This window comes from Dama dama, chromosome 20 (assembly GCF_033118175.1).
Source record: "Dama dama isolate Ldn47 chromosome 20, ASM3311817v1, whole genome shotgun sequence".
Taxonomy (NCBI): Eukaryota; Metazoa; Chordata; class Mammalia; order Artiodactyla; family Cervidae; genus Dama; species Dama dama.
This window is the reverse complement of record NC_083700.1, coordinates 27,075,043-27,097,476: the sequence shown is the minus strand read 5'-3', so window position 1 is coordinate 27,097,476 and position 22,434 is coordinate 27,075,043. Positions and strand designations below refer to the sequence as shown.

At 41.3% G+C, this 22,434-nt stretch overlaps 1 protein-coding gene across 1 annotated transcript in view; it reads right to left on the bottom strand.

Annotated features, from left to right (window-relative positions):
• VTCN1 (V-set domain containing T cell activation inhibitor 1) overlaps window positions 1–22,434 on the bottom strand; it is a 36,670-nt gene that overhangs the window by 1,488 nt on the left and 12,748 nt on the right. Inside the window, exons 4-7 of the mRNA XM_061168434.1 lie at window positions 21,064–21,141; window positions 19,346–19,410; window positions 7,130–7,477; window positions 1,747–2,025 (exon numbers count right to left, since the gene is read on the bottom strand). Coding sequence (XP_061024417.1) covers window positions 1,747–2,025; window positions 7,130–7,477; window positions 19,346–19,410; window positions 21,064–21,141 — 770 coding nt within the window. The remainder of the gene's footprint in view (window positions 1–1,746; window positions 2,026–7,129; window positions 7,478–19,345; window positions 19,411–21,063; window positions 21,142–22,434) is intronic.

Here is a 22,434-nt window from a genome sequence, read left to right as displayed (position 1 = left end):
GGATGAAGCAGCCTCCCCCAGACTTGCCAGTGCTGGGTCCTATGCTAAGCACCGGACATCTCTGCCTTTGTACGCAGTGGACACTTTCAACACAGCACCTCTAAAATCTTTAATTTCCTCCCAAACACATTGCTTTTCCTACATTTTCATTATTGTTGTTGTTGGTAGCATTACTAACCTCCTAAGCAATCTGGGTAGAAATATCAGACCCCTCTCAAGTTATTCCTTCTCTTGTCCTGCACATTTGTGTCACCAAGGCTTGTAGATTATTTTCTTCATTAACTTTTGATTCTTCCCCCTTTCCTTCCCATTGTCACTGCCCCAGTTAAGATCCTTGTAATTTCTCCCCTGGACACTGATATAGGCTCCTGACTTCATGCCTTTCTAGTCTATTAAAGTCATTTTTCCCCTTCAAAACCCAGCTTGAACTCTTTCTCATCTATTGAGCCACTGTACTCATAATAACTCTTTCCCCTAGATGCCATATCCACCCTGATTAACTTCTCTTATGACAACTGTGCTATTCATCTTAGTGTTTCATAGGACTTACAAATTGCTTTTCATGTGTTTGGCACTCAATAGATACTTGTTGAATGAATGACCCCAGTTAGCAATAAGAGAACACAGGATATAAACCCCACAGGCTCATTCAGTTGTTTAAAAACTTACCCTGTGTGTGGTAAAAAGGAGTTTAGTTTATGTTGATTTTTGAGCTATGTCACACTTCTAAAAGTTGTATATAGTCCTAGTGCTGGTATATGGAGCACTTGTTCTAATGTATCCAATAAGCATGCGCTGAAAAAGAACCTGCTCACTGAAAAAAAAGCTGTGCTCAATTTCTGTGGCTTGTTCAGTTATTGCCATTTCTATTAGGAGCATTCGTTATGTAGTTTGGAGCTTTTAATTGAGATCTAAACTGAGATACTCTTGTTAACACTCATTGTTTTAAATGCCTAACACTTCATTCTCCCTTCTCTTCTGGGAAGGCCTTTCATCCAGGTACTATCTCATTGGTCTAAGTACAGGTAGCTGACTGAAGTTGAGCCTTTCTGGGAATGTCGAGTCAGACTGAGGGACTGACCTTCAGTCTGGTTACTCTCTTGAGTGAAAGAGACTTTTACAGGTAAGAGCTCTTGGCAACCATATTTTTCCCTGTTGACTAACACAAAAGAGTAAATTAGAATTTACTAGAGAATAAACTAGAAATGAGAGACAAAGAATACCAATGGAATTTAAGTTCTTGGTTCCGGCTGCTCCTAAAGTCATACTGTACTTCCTGACCTTGGTTTCATGAGATATCCTAATACCCTTTTAGCTTGGGCCCGAGTTGGTTTTGTCTTGTGTTATAGGCAATTAAAAGTGTTCTAATTGGTACAGTCATCAATTTGTTCCACAGGATAGTGGAAGAGCTCTCTTTTTCTCATGTAGATGATTTTTTTTATTAGATACTGCTTTACCAAAGAAATCCTTCTGAGTTAGACAGGGCCTCAGAATCCTAAACACTGCTCTCCAGGCAGTAAGAAGGCATACAAATGAAAACTAATTGTCAGCTTTGCCCTGTAGGCCATAAATAGTTTTGTATTAGTTTTGTTCTTACATAATGCAGTCTCAACTGGAATTGTGATTGAGGTCTCAGTGAAACTTTCTGTGCCCTGGTACATAATTTATCTGTTAAAGAAATTAAATTTTAATTTATACTTGATTATAACCACAATACATTCATACCACAAGTGTGAAGGAGCCCACCTGTCACTTTGATATCCCCTGTGGCTTTGGCAATGTTGTTTTCAATCATACAGGAGTAAGTGTTGTTGATTGTGACGTTGTAGAGTACGGACACAACCTTCATGGTCACATTCTCAGAGTTCAGCTCAAAACTAGTGTTGGAGACGTCTGAGAAGTTGGCTCCCTGGTCAACTTGGGATGCCCAGACCACTGTGGGCTGGGGAAACCATCGGGGAGCCTCACATCGTAAGCTCTCCGAGCTGGCGTTATAGTCCACGTTCACCTCTGGGATGCTGAAGGCTGCAGGTCAAAAGGACAGATGTCAAGGTTGGACGATAAGACAGTGTAGTCTTTGAGGTGCTAGGTCTTGCAACAAAGACACTGAAGTGACTCAGTACTTTCCCAGTGGGCTGTATATGGCTCATTGTATCATAGATGCAAAAAGTGATTTGCTCATAGTATTGCTATATATCACAACATTCTGGCCAATATCACAAACTCCGAGGACCTACGTTCTAGATGTAATTGTTACACAAATAAATTTCTCCATGTAAGAGGAATTTCAGTGATCATACAAAAAATTTTATTAGCTAGGGAAGTTGGGTGTTTATTTTCCCAGGCACCGTGTGAAGCCTCCTGAATTTTATGTATTTTTCTGCCTGGAGGGTAAAGTTAGGGTGGGGAGGGAGAAGGAAGAAAGAAAGAGCATTCACCTATCACCCACAGAAATTCCATACACAGGACTTGTCATCATGGAGATCTGAAGTTTGCTTGGGTAGAGATTGCCCTGGTATCCATGAATAAAGACAGGCATTTTTTTTCTTCTAAGATGATGCTCCCTGGGCTGGCAAGTACATTTTGAAATTAAAACTAACTTCCTCATCTATCTAGGCAGAGAGACACTTGTAAAAAATGTTAAGTTGTGGACTTTGGCCAGTAAATGTTTATCATGCCAAAAAGGCAGGATACACATTGTTAATATATTCAGCATCTTCCTTTGCCCAGGACTGTGCTAGTGTTGAGTGAGAAGTAGAAGGACAGCCTTGCTATACCCTTAAAGAGCCTGCAGCATAGCAGGGGAGACCAGACTCACACACTTGGAACAGGTTAGGAATGAGCTCCTGGGAGATGATGTGGGAACCTGAGTGTACATGACAATGAACCACCATTTACAGAGGGTGTGCTCCGGGCTACGGACCAAATTCTAGACATTATTTCATTTGTTTGTCAAAACAGTCTCAGGTATATCTAATGTTGTGACCACTTTAAAAAATAAATTTTTAATTCTGGAATGATTTTATTTATCTTTTGGCCATGCACGGCAGCATGTGGAATCTTAATTCCCCAACCAGGGATCGAACACGTGCCCCCTGCATCGAAAGTGTGGAGTCTAAACCACTGGACTGCCAGGGAAGCACATGGAATAATTTTAGATTTATAGAAAAGTTGCAGAGACGGTACAGAGGGTTCTTGTATACTCCTTACCCAGTTTCTGCTAATATTCTGCTAACATAACTGTGACACATTTGTCAAAACTGAGAGACTATTAATATTGTTTATATATTACTATTAACTCCAGACTTCATTTGGATTTTATCAGTTTTTCCACTAATGTCTATTTCCTATTCCAGGATCCCAATCAGAATGTCACATTGCCCTTATTTGTCATGTCTTTTTAGATTCCTCTGGTCTGTGACATGTTCTCAATCTTTCCATGTTTTTCATGACCTTGACAGTTTTGAGGAGTACTCAGTTCAGTTCCGTTCACTAGCTCTGTCATGTCCAGCTCTTTGTGACCCCATGGACTGCGGCCTGACAGACTTACCTATTCATCACCAACTCCTGGTGCTTACTCAAACTCTTGTCCATTGAGTCGGTGATGCCATCCAACCATCTCATCCTCTGTCATCCCCTTCTCCTCCCGCCTTCAATTTTTCCTGCCATCAGTGTCTTTTCAAATGAGTCAGTTCTTCGCATCAGGTGGCCAAAGTATTGGAATTTCAGCTTCAGCATCAGTCCTTCCAATGAATATTCAGGACTGAATTCCTTTAGGATGGACTGGTTGGATCTGCTTGCAGTCCAAGTGACTCTCAAGCGTTTTCTTCAACACCACAGTTCAAAAGCATCAATTCTTCTGCGCTCAGCTTTCTTTATGGTCCAACTCGCACATCCATACATGATTACTGGAAAAACCATAGCTTTGACTAGACAGACCTTTGTTGGCAAAGTAATGTCTCTGCTTTTTAATCTGCTGTCTATGTTGGTCATAGCTTTTCTTCCAAGGAGCAAGAGTCTTTTAATTTCATGACTGCAGTCACCATCTGCAGTGATTTTGGAGCCCCCCAAAAATAAAGTCTGTCACTGTTTCCATTGTTTTCCCATCTATTTGCCATGAAGTGGTGGAACCGGATGCCATGGTCTTCATTTTTTGAATGTTGAGTTTTAAGCCAATATTTTCACTCTCTTCTTTCATTTTCTTCAAGAGGTTCTTTAGTTCCTCTTCACTTTCTGCCATTAGCATGGTATCATCTGCATGTCTGAGGTTATTGCTATTTCTCCTGGCAATCTTGATTCCAGCTTGTGCTTTATCCAGCCCAGCATTTCTCATGATGTTCTCTGCATATAAGTTAAATAAGCAGGGTGACAATATACAGCCTTGACATAATCCTTTTCCTATTTGGAACCAGTCTGTTGTTCCATGTCCAGTTCTAAATGTTGCTTCTTGACCTGCATACAGATTACTCAGGAGGCAGGTTAGGTGGTGTGGTATTCCCATCTCTTGAAGAATTTTCCAGTTTGTTGTGGTCCACACAGTCAAAGGCTTTGCTATAGTCATAAAGCAGAAGTAGATGTTTTTCTGGAACTCTCTTGCTTTCTCAATGATCCAACAGATGTTGGCAATATGATCTCTGGTTCCTCTGCCTTTTCTAAATCCAGCTTGAACATCTGGAATTCACGGTTCACATACTGTTGAAGCCTGGCTTGGAGGATTTTGAGTGTTACTTTGCTAGCATGTGAGATGAATGCAATTGTGTGGTAGTTTGAACATTCTTTGGCAGTGCCTTTATTTGGGATTGGAATGAAAACTGACCTTTTCCAATCCTATGGCCACTGCTGAGTTTTCCAAATTTGCTGACATATTGAGTGCAGCACTTTAACAGCATCATCTTTTAGGATTTGAAATAGCTCAATTGGAATTCCATCACCTCCACTAGCTTTGTTTGTGGTAATGCTTCCTAAGGCCCACTTGACTTCACATTCCAGGATGTCTGGCTCTACGTGAGTGATCACACCATCGTGGTTATTTGGGTCATGAAGATCTTTTTTGTATAGTTCTTCTGTGTATTCTTGCCACCTCTTCTTAATATCTTCTGCTTCTGTTAGGTCCATGCCATTTTTTCCTTTATTGTGCCCATCTTTGCATGAAATGTTCCCTTGGTATCTCTAATTTTCTTGAAGAAATCTCTAGTCTTTACCATTCTATTCAGGAGTACTAGCTAGATATTTTGTAGAATGTCCTCTATTGGAATCTGTCTGATGATTTCCTCATGATTTGACTGAGATTATGGATTTTGGAGAGGAAAACAATAGAAGTTAAAGTGCCGTTCTCATTATGTCCCATCAGAGAGTGCATGCAATCAGCAAGACTTAATCATAAGGATGTTAACTTTGATCACCTGGCTGAGGCTGTGTTTGCTAGGTTTCTTTGGAAATTGGACTTCACTAACACACCTTAAGTGTGGTGGGTGGGGGAGCAGGGAACTTCTAAGCTCCACCTCCCAGAAGGGGAGAGATCTAAAAATATCATTTGGAATTCATCTATAAAGAAAATTTTCTTTATCTCACTCATGCAAGAATAGACTTGTGTATTTATTTTATACTTAGTTATAATTTAACACTATGTTGTTTATTTTGTTGCTCAGATCATTCCAGCTTTGCCACTGGAAGTCCTTTCAGCTGGCTCCAGTGTCCAGTGACTCTCTTAATCCCTATTTTAATATGGAGAAGCTAAGTCTCAGTGAGGTTACCTTGCCCAGGCCACTGTTATGTGCCCAGGTCTATCTCTAGATCTGTGCTTCAAACCATTACATATACATGTCATGAGCGTTCCAAGAAAGACCTGTGCAGACTAACTTAGGCTGGGAAGTCTCAGAATACTTTCTATCTTTCAAGGCTCCTATTAAATGTCAAATTCTTGGCATGGGGACCTTCCCATACCTTTACTCCCTATGCATTTGGATATGATCTCTGAATCCCCAAATCACTCTATATTTTCTCTTCAAGCATTTAATACACTTGTGGCTCAGTGGTAAAGAATCTCCCTGCCAATGCAGGAGACCGAGGTTTGATTCCTGGGTTGGGAAGATCTCCTGGAGGAGGAAATGGCAACCCACACCAGTGTTCTTGCCTGGAGAATCCTGTGGACAGAGGAGCCTGGCAGGCTACAGTTCATGGGGTTGCAAAGAGTTGGACACAACTGAGCAACTAAACAAAAAGCACTGTAGGACTTCCCTGGTGGCTCAGACGGTAAAGCATCTGCCTACAATGTGGGAGACCCGGGTTCGATTCCTGGGTCGGGAAGATCCCCTGGAGAAGGCAATGGCAACCCACTCCAGTACTCTTGCCTGGAGAATCCCATGGATGGAGGAGCCTGGTAGGCCACAGTCCACAGGGTCGCAAAGAGTCAGACATGACTAAGCCACTTCACTTCACTTCACCAATTATTATAGATTTTACACATATTTCTTATCTCTGCCCTGACCCTCAACTCTATAAACTCTATACTATGAGCTCTGGCTCTAGAAGGAAGGACAATTATCTTTGTTTTCTTAATCATCTTTTTACTCTTACAGTATCTGAGTCCCTTGTACATAAATTCAGAAAATGTTAAATTTAGTTGGTAAGGAAGTATGGATTTCACGGGAGAAGGATTAGTGAGTTTATAGGATAATATTGTTTTGGTCAGTTACCTTTGAACTTCTCCTATAATGGTTTCCACTGCTGTGAGTCCCTGGAGGTACTGATTTCAGACTTGGGCTAGAGCCCACTTAGAACAGAAAAGTCTCAGACTGGATTATATATAGTCTTCTCTCACTAGCAAGACTGAAGCCTACCATAAAAGAGAAAGAACAAAGAGCTATTAGGGAGAAAAAGTATTTTGGAAAAATATCTCAGGGGATATATGAGAAAATTCAGAAGAGGCTAGAGTCCTGAACAAAAGATTTTAAGACTTAATATTATAGTGGGTTACTTGTGGAGTTGGTGTGGGTCATAGACAGCAAGGATGGCTACTAACAGAATTCAGATGGTCTTTGTTGGATATTAGTCACTCATGAGCTATTCACACTCTCTAGTCTCAAATATCTCCTGGCCCTTTCCTTCCCACTGTGCAAAAGTAACTTACCTCCAGTTTTATATTCGAGGTTAGCATTCCCCTTGCCCTTAGAAGTGATGATGTAACATTTATAGGTGCCAGCATCTGTGAGTTGTACATTTTTCAGCCTCAGAGAGGCATTACCAACTATTACTTGATCAGAAAACACTGCTGTCCGGCCTCTGAACATTTCATCCTGGTTTGACAGGACATCTTTGCCTTCTTTGAACTCATGGACCAAGCCCATGACACCTTCCTTCAGCCACTGTATCACGATATCAGCAAGTTTGATGTCAGGTTCAAAAGTGCAACTTAGGATGCCATCCTCCCCGATGTTCCCAGCTGAGGTGAGAGTAGTGACTGTGATGGAGTGTCTTCCTACAATTCAGGAAACAAGGGTCAATGCCAAGGGAAGCTTTGGAACATCGACAACCAAATCCTTCATCATTAAAAAGCCAAACAGTGACTTCTGCAAAAAATTAGAATTATACAAAACAGGAGAGTCATGAAAAAAGAAGACGTAATAGAGCATTAAGACAATAGTTTTGATACCTTCAGCAGCTCTGCCAATAGCTGATAAAAAAAGCTATACTATAGCTTTTTGAGACCAAGCAACCAAAACCTTGAGACCAAACAAGAGGAGAATGTATTGGACTTGAGTTTTGAAGATGAGAATTCCAATCCTGGCTTGGTCAGTTAACGAGGTTTTTGAACTTGACTACACCTCTGGGTTTCAGAAAATTGGAGGTAAGGATATCTGTCTTACCTACCTTAAAGAGCTCTTGTGAGGATCAAAATCAAATGGATGTGAACTTGATTTGCAAACTGTAATTAACCATATAAGGTAATTGTTATTCTTAGTTAACCAGAAGTGGCATAGAAATGAACTCTCATGTTAACTAAATGTGGCTAATAATTCTGAAGAATGCTAAATTCTAAAGTGCTGTTACTTTTATCTCCACCTGAATGATAAAGAAACGAAGGCATAGAGAACAGAAGTGACTTGATTAAGGTTAGAGTGCTAGCTATGGTGTAATGAAGAATGGTACTTAATTCAATTGATCTGGGGCCGAAGATAGAAGTCACACCCTCCTCTCCAAACATATCACAAGTAGAAGCATTAATTAGGGTGACAGTCATGTCCACTGGCTCTTCTGCACTTGCCCACTCAGTCTGTAAAGGATTGACCAACTCTTCTTGCTGTACTGGAGGCTGCTGATTGAGGATGTTTGTGGGGTGGTTTAATTAACTGAATATTCTTGAGAGCCTCCTTCTGTGATTTGAATGTGGAGCTAAGGAGAAGGATGGGTCTTTGAGCTCCAGAAGAGAGTGGTACAGGCCCAAAGAAGTGTGTGGGAGACCATGAGAGGAAAAAATGAAGGGAGTCCCCCATCTCCAGTGCTGTCTTAGATCCTGAAGGTTTTCAGGTCTAGTTTCTGAGTATCCTTTAAACAAACACTGATTATAATGGTCTGCACAAACATCTCTTTCTTATAACCAAGAAAGTCCTACATATGATGGGTGCTGAGCACTTCTCAGCTGGACTTCTCAGTTTCCTTGTTGGTGTTCCTGCTTCTCATCTTTGCATCCAGGTGGACCTTAAAGAACAATCTTAACATCTCAGTTTTTTTTTTTAATACTGTTTTTTATTTTTTAGTTCTAAATTTTTGTTTTGGCTTCACTGGGTCTTCATTGCAGCGTATGGGCTTAGTTGCCCTGTGGCATGTAGGATCTTAATTCCCCAAACCAGAGATGGAACCCACATCCCCTGTACTGGAAGGCAGGTTCTTAACCACTGGACCACCAAGGAAGTCCCCATGTCAGTTTTCTAATCACTGACCTTCCACGACTGCCAAGGGCTATGGAGTAAACTTCAGACTAATAGCATGGCCTTCAAAGTGAAGTACTGCGGGACACATAGGAAATGCCCATATATATTAGCTCTTATTGCTGCTTTTCCAGCCATACTTTCTACTACACTCTATACTGTAGTTTGCTTATCAAGCAATTTATTTATTTGCTGCTTTCAATGGAAAAATACATAAGCAAAGGATACTTGCTATTTTTCAAATTTAAGAGGTTAACATTTTGAACATAGGGATATCTTTGGCCTCTTGTGTCTTCCAGCCCATAAGAGGTTGGAAATGTCTCACTAGCTCCTAGGCCTTTGTAAACAAATGAAGGTAATGGATGTGGGACAGAACTGGAGAAGCAAGCTAGATGAATTTACATTATAAAGAACAGAGAGCTACTAATGGAAGAAAAAATTATCAGTAAAAAGGAGACAGAAGAAACAAAAGCACGTGCATAGGCTGAGTTGGAAGGTTGTTTTGGAGGCTTTAGAGTATGGGAAATGAGAGGCTGTGGCGTAACTGCCATGAATGGCCATTTATGTGGGAGATTTGGGAAAAAAAATATGAAAGAGGGTAGTATGCAGTTTAGCTGTGTGATATGAGTGCAGCATACCCCACCCCCTGCCTTTTCTTTCTTGCCCTTTTGTGCTGCTCTAATAAAATTCTATTTTTATTTTTGCAAAGATGTACTTGATTTTTTTCAATAAAAGAAAGAACATAAAAAAGTTCAATGTAATAACAAATTTGACACATCTGCTCTTCCTGTATAGAATCCTGGAACAGTGGGGCTCACAGGCTCTAACAGAGGACCTCATCATGAGGAAGGAGTTTGCCCTGCCTTGGCATTTTCTTTTCATTATTTTTATTTATTTGCCTGCACCAGGCCTTGCAGCACATGGGATCTTTAGTTGTGCCATGTGGGATATAGTTCCCTGACCATGGATCACATCCAGGCCCCCTGCACTGGAAGCGTGGAGTCTTAGCCACTGGACCACCAGGGAAGTCCCTTGCTTTCGTATTTTCTTGAACATTGCTTTAAATATTAATTTGCTTTTTATTTGTTTTTACTTGACAGATTGATATCCAAGATATTGCAGGCTAGTACTGGTTATAATTGTACTGTGCATCTTGACACATACCCTTGTTCATCTTGCATCTACAGTTTATAGTTCCTTCTCCTTTATCACCAGTTGTCCAAATCCTACTTATATTCAAGGCTATTCAGATTGAGGGATTCACATGAAACCCTTTTTGATCTGCCAAAACAAAGTTAATAGATTCTCGGGAGGCAGGAGGGGGGATCGGGATGGGGAACACATGTAAATCCATGGCTGATTCATGTCAATGTATGGCAAAAACCACTACAAAGTAATTAGCTTTCAACTAATAAAAATAAATGGAAAAAAAAAGTTAATAGATTCTCTTTACTTTTCCTGAACGCTTTTCTTTGCCTTTATTGTAGCACCTGTCTCCTTTTACTTTGTCTCTAGTCCATCTCTGGCACTAATTCGTAAGCTTTTCAAAGGAAAAGCTGTCTTAATCATATTTGTAAGTCCTGTAAATGTTTTGATGGTTACTTTTATGTGTCAACTTGACTGGATCACAGAGTACCCAGCCATTTGGTCAGATATTCTGGGCTTCCCTGGTGGCCTGCAATGCAGGAGACCTGGGTTTGATCCCTGGGTTGGGAAGATCCCCTGGAGAAGGAAATGGCAACCCACTCCAGTATTCTTGCCTGGAAAATTCCACGGATGGAGGAGCCTGGTAGGCTACAGTCCATGGGGTCGCAAAGAGTTGGACACAGCTAAGGGACTTCACTTTCACTTTCTGGGTATGTCTGTGAGGATGTTTCTGGGGGAGATTAGTATTTGAATCAGTAAAGGAGATCACCTTCCTTAATGTGGGTGGGCCTCATCCAATCAATTAAAGATCTCCTAGAACAAAAAGGTGGAGCAAGAGGGGTCTCATGCTGCCTTTGAGCTGGGACATCTGTCTTTTCCTGCCTTCAGTCTTGAACTGTGATTTTTTGTGATTTTGAGCCTGCCCATTTTTAGGCTAGAACTACACCATTGGCTCTTCTGGGTCTCACACCTTTGGACTCAGACTGGAACTGAACTATCTGGGTCTCCAGCTTGCTAACCACAGATCTTAGGACTTCTCAAAGTCCACAATCATATGAGCCAATTCCTTCTAAATTTCACTCTCTCTCTGCCTTTCTCTCTCTCGCCTCCTCCCTATATCCCTGCGTCACACACACATAACCACACCCACCCTAACGGTTCTGTTTCTCTGGAGAACCCTGACTGATAAATTTTGGTACTGGAAGTGGGGGTGCTGCTGTAATAAGTACCTAATAAGCATATGGAGGAAGTTTTGAAACTGGGTAATGGGTGGAGGCTGAAAGAGCTTTGAGGTGTGTGCTAGAAATGTGGATGTTAAGGGCCATCTGGTGATGTCTTAGATGGGAAATGAGGAACACATTATTAGAAACTGGAGGAAAAGCTGTCCTTGTTAGAAGGTGGCACAGAACTTGGCCAAACTGTGTTCTAGTGTTTTGTAGAAGGTAAAACTTGTGAGCCATAAAATTGGATACTTTGCTGAGGAGATTTCTAAGCAAATTGTTGAAAGAGAGGTTTGGTTATTCCTGACTGCTTATACTAAAATATGGGAAAGGAGAAAGATGAATTGAAAAAAAAATTGTTAAGCAAAAAGTATCCATAACTGAGATTTAGAGAATTCTCAGCCTATCAATATTGCAAAAAATGAGAAGACTATTCTGAAGATAGCACTCAGGGTGTGGGTGAACATCCATTTGATAAGGAGATGATATGTATGACTCATGGATTTTAACAGCCACCACAACAGAAGCCAGGAATAGAGATAGGATTATATATTGCCAGCTTGGTACAGAAAAAACCTAAGGGTATAGAAAAAGGAGACAAAATGAAGGAAGGCTACCAGACTTCTTAGATCCTACAGTAAGACCAGACCACAGTACTATTCAGCTCTATGCTTCAACAGGCCAGGGGACCTCTCTTGGAACTACTCCATGTGTGATATTTTGTCATGGCAACCTGAGCAAACTAAGACAAGTGCCTAGTGCTGTCTCTATAGAGAAAAATAATGTTTGTTGAGTGAATGAATAAATGAATGAATCAAAATCAGTTGAAATCAAGACACTGTTTGAAATAATGATTCTATCCAAAGTGATTGTAGGAGTAAGGAACATTTGGCAAGATTATCCCATCTAAATTTTGGGGAAATGTGAGTCAGTGAAAAAAAGAAAAAGCAATGAAAATACACCATGATTCTCAATAAAATCTTAAAGCAAACATAACTATTTTAGAGCAAGGGTAAATTTGATTGTAGTTTATAAAGTCCCATTAAAGTTGAATTGAAAAATTACTTTTTAGAAAAAGTATATGATTAGCACAATTTATGGAGAAAATGAAATGGTAATGACTTATCTTAGTTCAGTAATTATGTTACCAAATTAATTTTAATGTGTTGGCCTTGAGCCCACAGGTGGAAAATTTGTTGAAATATCTCTTCGAAAACGTAATGATTAAAAGTAGGCAGCTGTGGAGTGCCCCCAGGGACCCACTGCCAGCTCTAGCTCATTTAAGGTTGCATTAAAGATGTGGCAGATGGAATAAGTGCACTGTTGATTAAATCCCCCCTCCTTGTAGCAAATCAGGGAGGAATAAAAGCCAGTGAGAATTTTAAAAACCATGAGGACCTAGGCATTGCTTTCACACCCAGAAAGCAATCAATAAATATTTATTTGTTAGGTGAATAAATGATGGTTACAAGTGATAAAATGAAATTTAATTTGCAAGCAATAGCGTATAAATATTGCTTCTCTCAAAAAGAAATCTGTTTTCAATTTGGCCAACAAATAGTGGCTCGAGGAGCTATGTTCTAGGAACCACAGTCTGGTCTAATGTGACTCTCCAGGTCTCTTAAACACCAGGGGCTCTTGTGTGGCTGGTTGAGGGTAAAAGGACTTTAAGAGATGGTTAGAGTTTTGTATCTACTGTTAAACAGGCATGGGTTTTAAGAATTCCACTGGTCTCTTAAGATTCCATCAAACCTCTTTAAAGTTAGAAGCCCCAACGACTCTCTGAAAATGAATTCTCTAGCTCCTGGGGGCTAATTACCACCACAGCTCTGGTCTGCATGCAAAATGAGGATTGTCAGAGGGCAGCAAGCTGAAATTGGAGCCTTTCTGTTTTCACATGGATGGGCACTATTCAACTGCCATCTGCAGTAGGAACAGGAATCTCTTGGAAAGTGGGGATTATAGGTAACACAAGGCAGGGATTCTTTTTTTTTTTTTAATTTATTTTTAATTGGAGGATAATTGCTTTACAATGTTGTGTTGGTTTCTGTCACACAGCAAGGTGAATCAGCCATTAAGTGTTGATCGCTCAGTCGTGTCCAACTCTTTTGCAACCCTATGGACTGTAGCCCACCTGGCTCCTCTGTCCATGGAATTCTCCAGCCAAGAATACTGGAGTCGGTAGCCATTCCATTCTCCAGGGGATCTTCCTGCTCCAGGGATTGAACCCAAGACTTCTGCACTGCAGGCAAATTCTTTACCATCTGAGCCATCAGGGAAACCCTGAATCAGCCATAAGTATACATATAATCCTGTCCCTCTTGTGCCTGCCACCTGCCCACCCCCCACCCCCACCCCCAATCCCACAAGCACCAGGCTGAGCTCAAGGCAAGGATTCTTTATAGAAATTATGATTCTGGGATGCCCAGTACCACTGGATGAAACCTGGGAAAATGAACTTTCCTTTGAAGTGACTCAGTAAGTTCTGTGGATTCCAATAGCATGGAGAGCTTTCTCAGCATCCACTGCAGCCCGCTGTCTGGATGGGCATCATAACCCATGGTGGAAAGGTGGAAACGCATAGGCTTAAGCCGGCACTGCTGGCACCTGGGGAAGCACCTGTCAGCGCCACTCTCACCAGAGAAGAGGGCAGGGTGGAGGAGAACAGTTGCTTTGGGAGAAAACATTAGAAAGGATGCTAGGCCAGGCTAGTGAAAGGAGCAATGTAGGGAAGCAGGTTGGGCTCCAAAAATCACTGCAGATGGTGACTGCAGCCATGAAATTAAAAGACGCTTGCTCCTTGGAAGAAAAGCTATGACAAACCTAGATAGTGTATTAAAAAGCAAAGACATGACTTTGCCCACAAAGGTCAGTATGGTCAAGACTGTGGTTTTTCCAGTAGTCATGTATGGCTGTTAGAGCTGGACCATAAAGAAGGCTGAGTGCTGAAGAATTGGTGCTTTTGAACTGTGGTGTTGGAGGAGACTCTTGAGAGACTCTTGGACTGCAAGGAGATCAAACTAGTCAATCCTAAAGGAAATCAGTCCTGAACATTCATTGGAAGGACTGATGCTGAAGCTGAAGCTCCAGTACTTTGGCCACCTGATGCAAAGAACTGACTCATTGGAAAAGACCCTGATGCTGGGAAAGATGGAAGACTAAAGGAGAAGAGGGTGGCAGAGGATGAGATGGTTAGATAGCATCACTGACTCAAGGGATATGAATCTGAGCAAACTCCAGGAGATAGTGAAGGACAGGGAAGCCCAGTGTGTTGCAGTCCATGGGGTCACAGAGTCAAAAATGGCTTAGAAACTGAACAACAGGGAAGCAGCATCAGAGCCTGGCATGTAAGAACAGGTATCAAGCTCTGGGTGATCAAGTCCCAGTTCTGCCACTTATTGGATATGGGACCTGGGCAAATTTTCTAATTTCTCTATTTCATAATTTTTTTAAATGAAATTATCTATAAATCCCCATAATCTGTAAAATGGGGATACTAATAATAGTAGCTTCCGCAGAGGGTCCCTGAAAGGACTAAATGATACAGTGTAGGTAAAGAGCTTAGCATGGTACCTGACTTGCCACGTGTTGAACCTTAAATCAATGATATTGATGACCATTATTAGTTAGAATCATTTAGAAAGATTGCAGATCAGCACACAAGGAGGAAAGAAATATTTTACTAAATGCTTGCAGTGATTCAGGTTAAGCCAGATAACAACCTTGAGAGGTAGGAATTATACTGTTCTACCCATTTTATGAATAGGATAAAGAAGCTCTGTGGGATTAAATGGCTTGCCTAAAGCCCTATATCTAGCTAGTAGTGGAGCCAGTATCAAACTCAGTCTTGACTGAGTTTTTCCTAAGCCTGAATGTGAAAGTCGTTCAGTGGTGTCCAACTCTTTCCAGTCCATGGAATTCTCTAGGCCAGAATACTGGAGTGGGTAGCCGTTCCTGTCTCCAGCAGATCTTCCCAACCCAGGAATCAAACCAGGGTCTCCTGCATTGCAGGTGGATTCTTTACCAGCTGAACTACCAGGGAAGCTCTAAGTCTGTATTCCTTCTATCACATTTTGCTGATATCCAGGGCCAGATTGAGATATGTGGAGAGCCTACCCATGAAAACAGTATCCCCACCTCCTGTAAAAATAAAAACAATTAAAAACCTTAAAAGAAGTATAAGAAAGGTCAACATCTATTTGATTTCCCAGATGACTCCAGTGAAAAAAAAGTATCAATTTCTTTTCAAACCACTTCAATGTTTGTGTTTTGGTGCCAGACTACTGCTACTGCTAAGTCACTTCAGTTGTGTCCGACTCTGTGTGACCCCATCCCTGGGATTCTCCAGGCAAGAACACTGGAGTGGGTTGCCATTTCCTTCTCCAATGCAGAAAAGTGAAAAGTGAAAGTGAAGTCGCTCAGTCATGTCTGACTCTTTGAGGCACCTGCCTTATTGTTTATCCAGTGACCAAAGATGGAGCATCATTAGGAGGCAGTGTCCAGTGTCCAGGATTCCCTAACTTCAGAGGAATTGCCTGGTGTGGCCAGGAAATCGTACAAGTTTTAGGAGGTGCTGTGTGAATGCATTAATAATAGCAAATGATTAATGGCACTGATGGTATCAATGTAAACAATAATAGCAGCCCATTTATTACACACATATGTGTCTGGCACTTTATAAACACTTTCTCATGTAATTCCCACAATGACTCTCACTATTTTACCAGTGAGGTTCTAGAAAGTTAAGTTACATCCCAAAGGATACACAATGTTATCCCTGAGGTTAGAGCAACTCCGATCTCTAAGTGTTTCTACCACACAGAGCTGTTCAAAGTTACCCGCGGGGTGGGTAGCAGACTAGCTACCACAGACTAGCAGAGTACCATCAGGGGCCTTTCCACTGCATCTCCCTCCTTCTTACAGGGTCACCCACCAAGGCTGCCCTAAAACCAGCCTGATGCGAGCTGCTCAGCCTCTCTTCCCAACCAACCACCTCAAATGCATTTGGGGTCCATATTTAGAGTTTAGAAGGCGTGGAATGCCTATCAGAAGGTGACCTATACAGCCTCAGGAAAGTTACAAAGAAATAGATTTTTTTTCCTGTATTTAGAAATATCTTTATCATCTGTGGTCTCAGGAATAATGCCTGCAAGGTACACCAGAAAACATCCTTCTGTGTTACGGCTCTGTGTTACATGAGTGTCATGGGTATAGGGCAATGGGTGGAAGTGTGGGTTCTGGAAGCACATGTCCAGGGCTTGAAATGCAATTATGTGTTTGTGCCTGGTTGCTAGCTGTGTGCAACTTTACACAAGTTTCTAATCAGGACATAGTAATATTTATCTCTTATTTGTTGTGAGTTGTAAATCAGATAATATAGGCAGTTATTTGGCACCATGAGGTGAACACAAAAAGGATTTGAAAAATATCACCGCCACCACCACCATCATCTAGTTAATGCTATTTGCTTAATTTCATTGTCTATTATATTCATCCAGCTAGCATTTTATCTAACTCATTTAAAATGTGGTAATGTCGTGCTCTCAGGTACTGGTTATGGTTCTTTTAATAAATAGGCAATTGAGAAAAATCCAACTAACTAGTGTTAAACTAATAAACAGTCCATTTAATCCAAAATAGCCAGCTTTTACTTTCTGAAGGAGAAAGAAGGCAGAGAACCTTTCATTGGTGGTAGGGTTTTAATATTATTGGTAGCTCATGGCTGAACCGCGTGAACTGTGACTTCTGTCTATGTATTTATCCCCCCTTGTCTCTGTCCACTTGTCTATTAAAAAAACTAAGTACTTAAAGAGTCTTCTTTGTATTCAAGGAGCTATTGCTACACGTTTGGAATCTGGTTCCCTGACCAGGGATCAAACCCGGCCCCCTCTACCTTGGGAACTCGGGGTCTTAGCCACTGGACCCCCAGGGAAGTCCCCGTTTTTCATATAGAATGTATTGTTCTGTGTCTTGCTCTGTTGCTCAACATTATGTTTCTCATTTGAGAACATACATCTCTCAGTCACCAGGAAATAGAAGTTAAAATCGCAGCAGTATTCCACAGTATCCAGTGTTGGTGAGGACGTGATGCACTGGGTCCCTCATACACCTCTGGTTAAGAATAACTTGGTAAATCGCTTTAGAAAACGAAATGGCAGTATCTACTAGGATCTGTTTATTGGCTTTTTGGACATACTGTTTTGTGAAGTGCTTATTTTAAGATACTAGAAAAAGAATTAAAAGTAAGCAACAACTAGGTCCTACTGTATAGCAAAGGGAATTATATCTAGTCTTCTGGTTTAAACCGTAGTGAAAAGAATTTTTTTTTTAAAGAATGTACATATGTGTATAACTGAGTCGCTTTACTATGAAGCAGAAATTAGTACATTATAAATCAACTATACTTCAACAAAGATTTTTTTTAAATAAAAAAGAACTTAAATGGGTCATCACTTAAAAAAAAAGAATTAAAAGCAAAACAAAGCAGGAAGAGGAACATTAATAAAGATAAAAGCTATAATTAATTAAATAAGGAAATCAGAGAAAGTAAAAATAAAACCAAAACCTGGTTCCTTCAAAACTACTATAAAGCTAAACACCTTGTAAATCTATTTTAAGATGACAGAAGGTTGGGGGGAGAAAGAGCACCCAAGATTAGGAATAGGAAGACATAAGATAAAGAGAAAACAAATTATAAAAGAATATTCTAATGAAATAGGCTAGTGAGCTCAGAAACAGATCCATACACATTTGGATACTTGATTTATGATAAAAATGACACTAATGAGAAGTGGGGGAAGGATAGTGTTTTGACCCATCTTAACCACCGTCTTTGCCCATGCACAAAATTATTCTAGATGGTAGTAGATATAAATGTGAGAGGTTAAACATTAAAGCTTCTACAAGATAACCTAGAAGAAAATATTTATGACCTTGGAATAGGTAGATGTCTTAAACAAACTGCTTACAAAAAATTCCTGGTGTAAAGAAAAAGATAAGTTGGACTGTGTTAAAATTAGGAACTTCACTCATTGAAAGACATCCTCAAGAGAGTGAAAAGTAAGCCAGAGAGTAGAAGAGATTTCTCAATACATATAACCAAATCGTACTCAGCATATAATTCCTACATATCAAAAGAAAAAGATAACCCAATAGAGAAATAGATGAAAGACAAAATACACATTTTTATCGATAAAGAAAATGGAGAAAGATGCTAATATCTTCTCTAGGCAAACACATCTACAACGAGTTTTATTCATTTAGGCCTTGTGATTACTATTTAGTGGCAGCACACACAGTGGAGGAGAGTGACAGACAGAAAAGACAGCTGGAACTATAAGAACTAAAGTTATCAAGTGACAGCTTTGGCCACAGTCTAAGTTAAAATAAATGTGTTGGCCTGAGTCAGGCGCTTCAAGGGAAATGAAGCAAATGACTTGCTTCAGAGAGGACAGCTGCTGGTCTAACTCACTCAATGTCTTAATCTGGCATCCATAATAGATGCTCCTGAGACGTGGCCTACACAGAAGAGAGGACTGTTCCTGCAACCGACATCAGTTGACTGCCTTTGGAAACTCACCATCCACGCCGCAGTGGCGTCTGTTTCCCACATGGAACGGCAGTTGTGACCAGTAAGTATTCTGTTTAAGAACCCTGTCTTTGAAGACCTGATGTTCTTCAACACTTCAGCTGAAGCCTCATTGCAAAGGAGTCATCTACTGAGGTCACCTGTTGACAGAGTGGCTCAGCCAAGGCACTTAGCTGTGATCCCAGAATGACAGCTTCAGCACTGTGTGGTGAAGACAACAGTCCGAGAGACATTCCATTTGTTTCTCTCAACTACCTGGGGATGTAGATATTGTTTCCTCCACGTCATATGTGGGGAAGCTGAGGTCTGGGGACTAAACGACTAAGGGGCAGAGAACACAGCCAGTAAGTAGAAGAACCAGTGCTCTCTTCTGAGGCGTTCTGGGTTCAGACCCTGTGTTCTTGCCATCTACACATTAAATGATTAGGGACTTACCGATCATGGTAATGCAGGAAATCACATACCTGAAATACCAAACCCGATGATAAATGCAATTGCTCCAGCCAGAATAATGATGATGCTAATAATGCTATTGAGAGAGAAAGAAACAGGAAATTATTCTTTATTCCACTTAACATGCCGTTGTGCAACCTGGGCTCACACCTACCCTTTGTAAGGGGTTCTATATAAAGACTCTCAACTTTTTCTTCAACGTATGTCCTTTCCTAGAAATAGGTGCCCCAGAAAGGGATCTCAACAATCCCATCCTCGGCCCCCTGGGTGCTGGGATATATTAAAGGAGTGGCTCTTTTGTCTGACTATGTGCATCATCTTACTCTCCTATTTCCAGATCAGTGAAGATCAGACACAAAGACTGCTGGGGAAAACCCAATGGCATTTCTGTAATGCCAGGTGCCATTTGAGGGAGACTAGTTCAATCCTTAGCCCACCCTGAGCATTACTGCATCCCTCTTATTACATCATTAATCTATCTGTTTTGTCTCCTTCCATAGACTTTAAACTCCACTAAGGACAGCGGTCATATCTTTGCTTTGTACCCACTAGTTCGCTTCACTCTGTAGATCCTCAGTGAGAGTTTGTTTTATTAAAACAGTAAGAAGTTTATTACAGAGAGCTTAGGAAATACAGATAAGCAAAAATAAGACAATAAAGTCACCTGAAACTCCACCATCCAGACATAACAACTGGTAACTTCTTGATATGTTATCTTGCCAGTTTTCAATGAGCAGATTAATAAATGATGTTTAGGAAATAAACAAATAAGGAAATACTGCTTACATTTACTGAGTGCTAGAATTATGTCACAGACATGTTGTTTTAGGCACCATTTATGGACTATGTCATTTATCTATGTGATAACCTTGTGAGGAAAACAAACATCTCAATTTTACAGATGAAGACATGACATAGGGATAGGAAGCTTCTTCCCTAACTTCACACGGTTGGTAAGTGGCAGAGCTGGGATTAGAATCTTAGGATTGACTGCTTCCTACACGGCCTCCCAGGGATGGGTGTTCGAGACGGGGTGTGTCCCTCCTCTCTGCCCAGAGGAACCCATTAGGGGATACCGGCTTGAGCTGCTGAGAGTGACTCAGACAGAACAGAAGGTGCAGGTCAGAGCTGGCATGGTGGCAAAGCAGTCCCTGGGAAGCTTGCCCAGCACTGCCTTCTCCGGTGCACAAGTCATCAGGCAGGTGTCCTCCGCCACAGTCTCATTGCTGCCAACTCACACATTGCCTGCACCCACACTGATGTTATGCAATAGGCAGGACAAAAGAGAGGCACAGGGAGGCAAAGAATGACGCCATGGAGAGAGAAGGGAAGCACAGGGCATTTTACTTGCTGCCCCGAATAGGCTCATTGTACCCAGTTGCCCTCAGCTCAGGGATGGGCCCACCAGAGAGAAACGATAGACTCACGAGGAACAATTTGAGTAAACAGTTCCCCTAGAGGTTAAGCCCTCATGAGGTATAGCCACAGGGACAACAATTGAACAAGCAAAATGATCACTAGGACTGACAAGGTGTCTGCAGTTGATTCCAAGAAGAGACCTCATTTAACCACTCCCCCCTTTCTTTACACACCTAGGTGTGGCCTCAGATATTATTGGGCCGAGTGTGTGAGAATAGCTCAACAAACTCATAGCAAGAGGTACTGTCTGGCTCTCTGACTACTGAGCTGGACAGAGCAGACTTGCATTTGTGACCCAGGAATCACTTACCTTGGGTGAATTACTTTGTCTCTCTGAGACTCAGTTTCTTTATCTTTAAAATGGGAGTAGGAATAATTCCTGCTCCATCTGTTATAAAAATATTACAAGTTGAAGTGTGCCTCTCCCTACTCATATATTGAAGTCCTGACGCCCAGGACCTCAGAATGTAACTATTTGGCAACAGTCACTGCAGATGTGATTAGTTAAGATGAAATCGTATTGGAGTACTGCTGTGCTTAGTCGTTAAGTCATGTCCAACCCTTTGCAACCCCATGGACTGTAGTCCGCCAGGCTGTTCTGTCCATGGCAATTCTCCAGGCAAGAATACTGAAGTGGGAAGTGCCCTTCTTCAGGGGATCTTCCCAACCCAGAGATCGAAGCCCGGTCTCCCGCATTGCAGGCGAATTCTTTACTGTCTGAGCCACCAGGGCAACCCACACTGGAGTAGGGTAGGCCCTAATGCTGTATGACTGGTGTAATCCCTTCTCCAGTGGATCTTCCTGACCCAGGAATCGAACTGGGCTCTCCTGCATTGCAGGCAGATTCTTTACCAGCTGAGCTACCAGGGAAGCCCCTGGAGTAGGGTGGGCCCTAATTCAACATGACTGGTGTCCTTATATAAAGGGGATAGTTGGACACAGACACTCACAGGGAGAACAGCATGTGAAGATGAAAGTGGAGATCTAGAAGCCAAGGAACACCAAAGATTGCCAACTAATACCAGACGGAAGCTAGGGGTGAGGCCTGAACAGATTCTTCTCATGGTCCTTGGGAGGAACCACCTAGACTGCTAGTCTCCAAAACAGTGAGACAATATTTTTTTTCTGTTGTTACCCAGTTTGTGGTATTTTATTACAGCTGCCCTAGCTTTGATCTTGTTTTAAGATCAAAATGGGCAATGATTGCTGCATATTCCATATAAGGCTATTCATATGTTTCTTTTTTATTTGTAAAAAATATTTACCTCTGGCTATTTGCTACATGCTTATTATTAAAAGCTATGACTTAAATCTGGAGAATAACCCAACTGGTAATAATAAAAATATCATAAGTATTTTGGTATATCAAAAAGAGCATGTAGTAAGCTTGGTGCTAAGCATTCAGTGCACATTTTCTCATTTGTTTGAATGATCAGGTCCTGGTCTCCTTAATTTCTCTCATATTCCTCCATTTCTGTCCCCACTGCTCCTGGTCACCACCATGTCTAGCAGCATTGTTGCAACACTCTCCTGACAGTCCTGCTTCTAGACTAAAACCTTCCTAACCCATGCTTCACCCGGCCAGAATCAGTGGTGACTCCAGAATTTTTTATTATGTATTTATTTCTGGCTGCAGGGGGTCTTTGCTGCTGCGCACAGACTTTTTCTAGTTGCAAGTGGG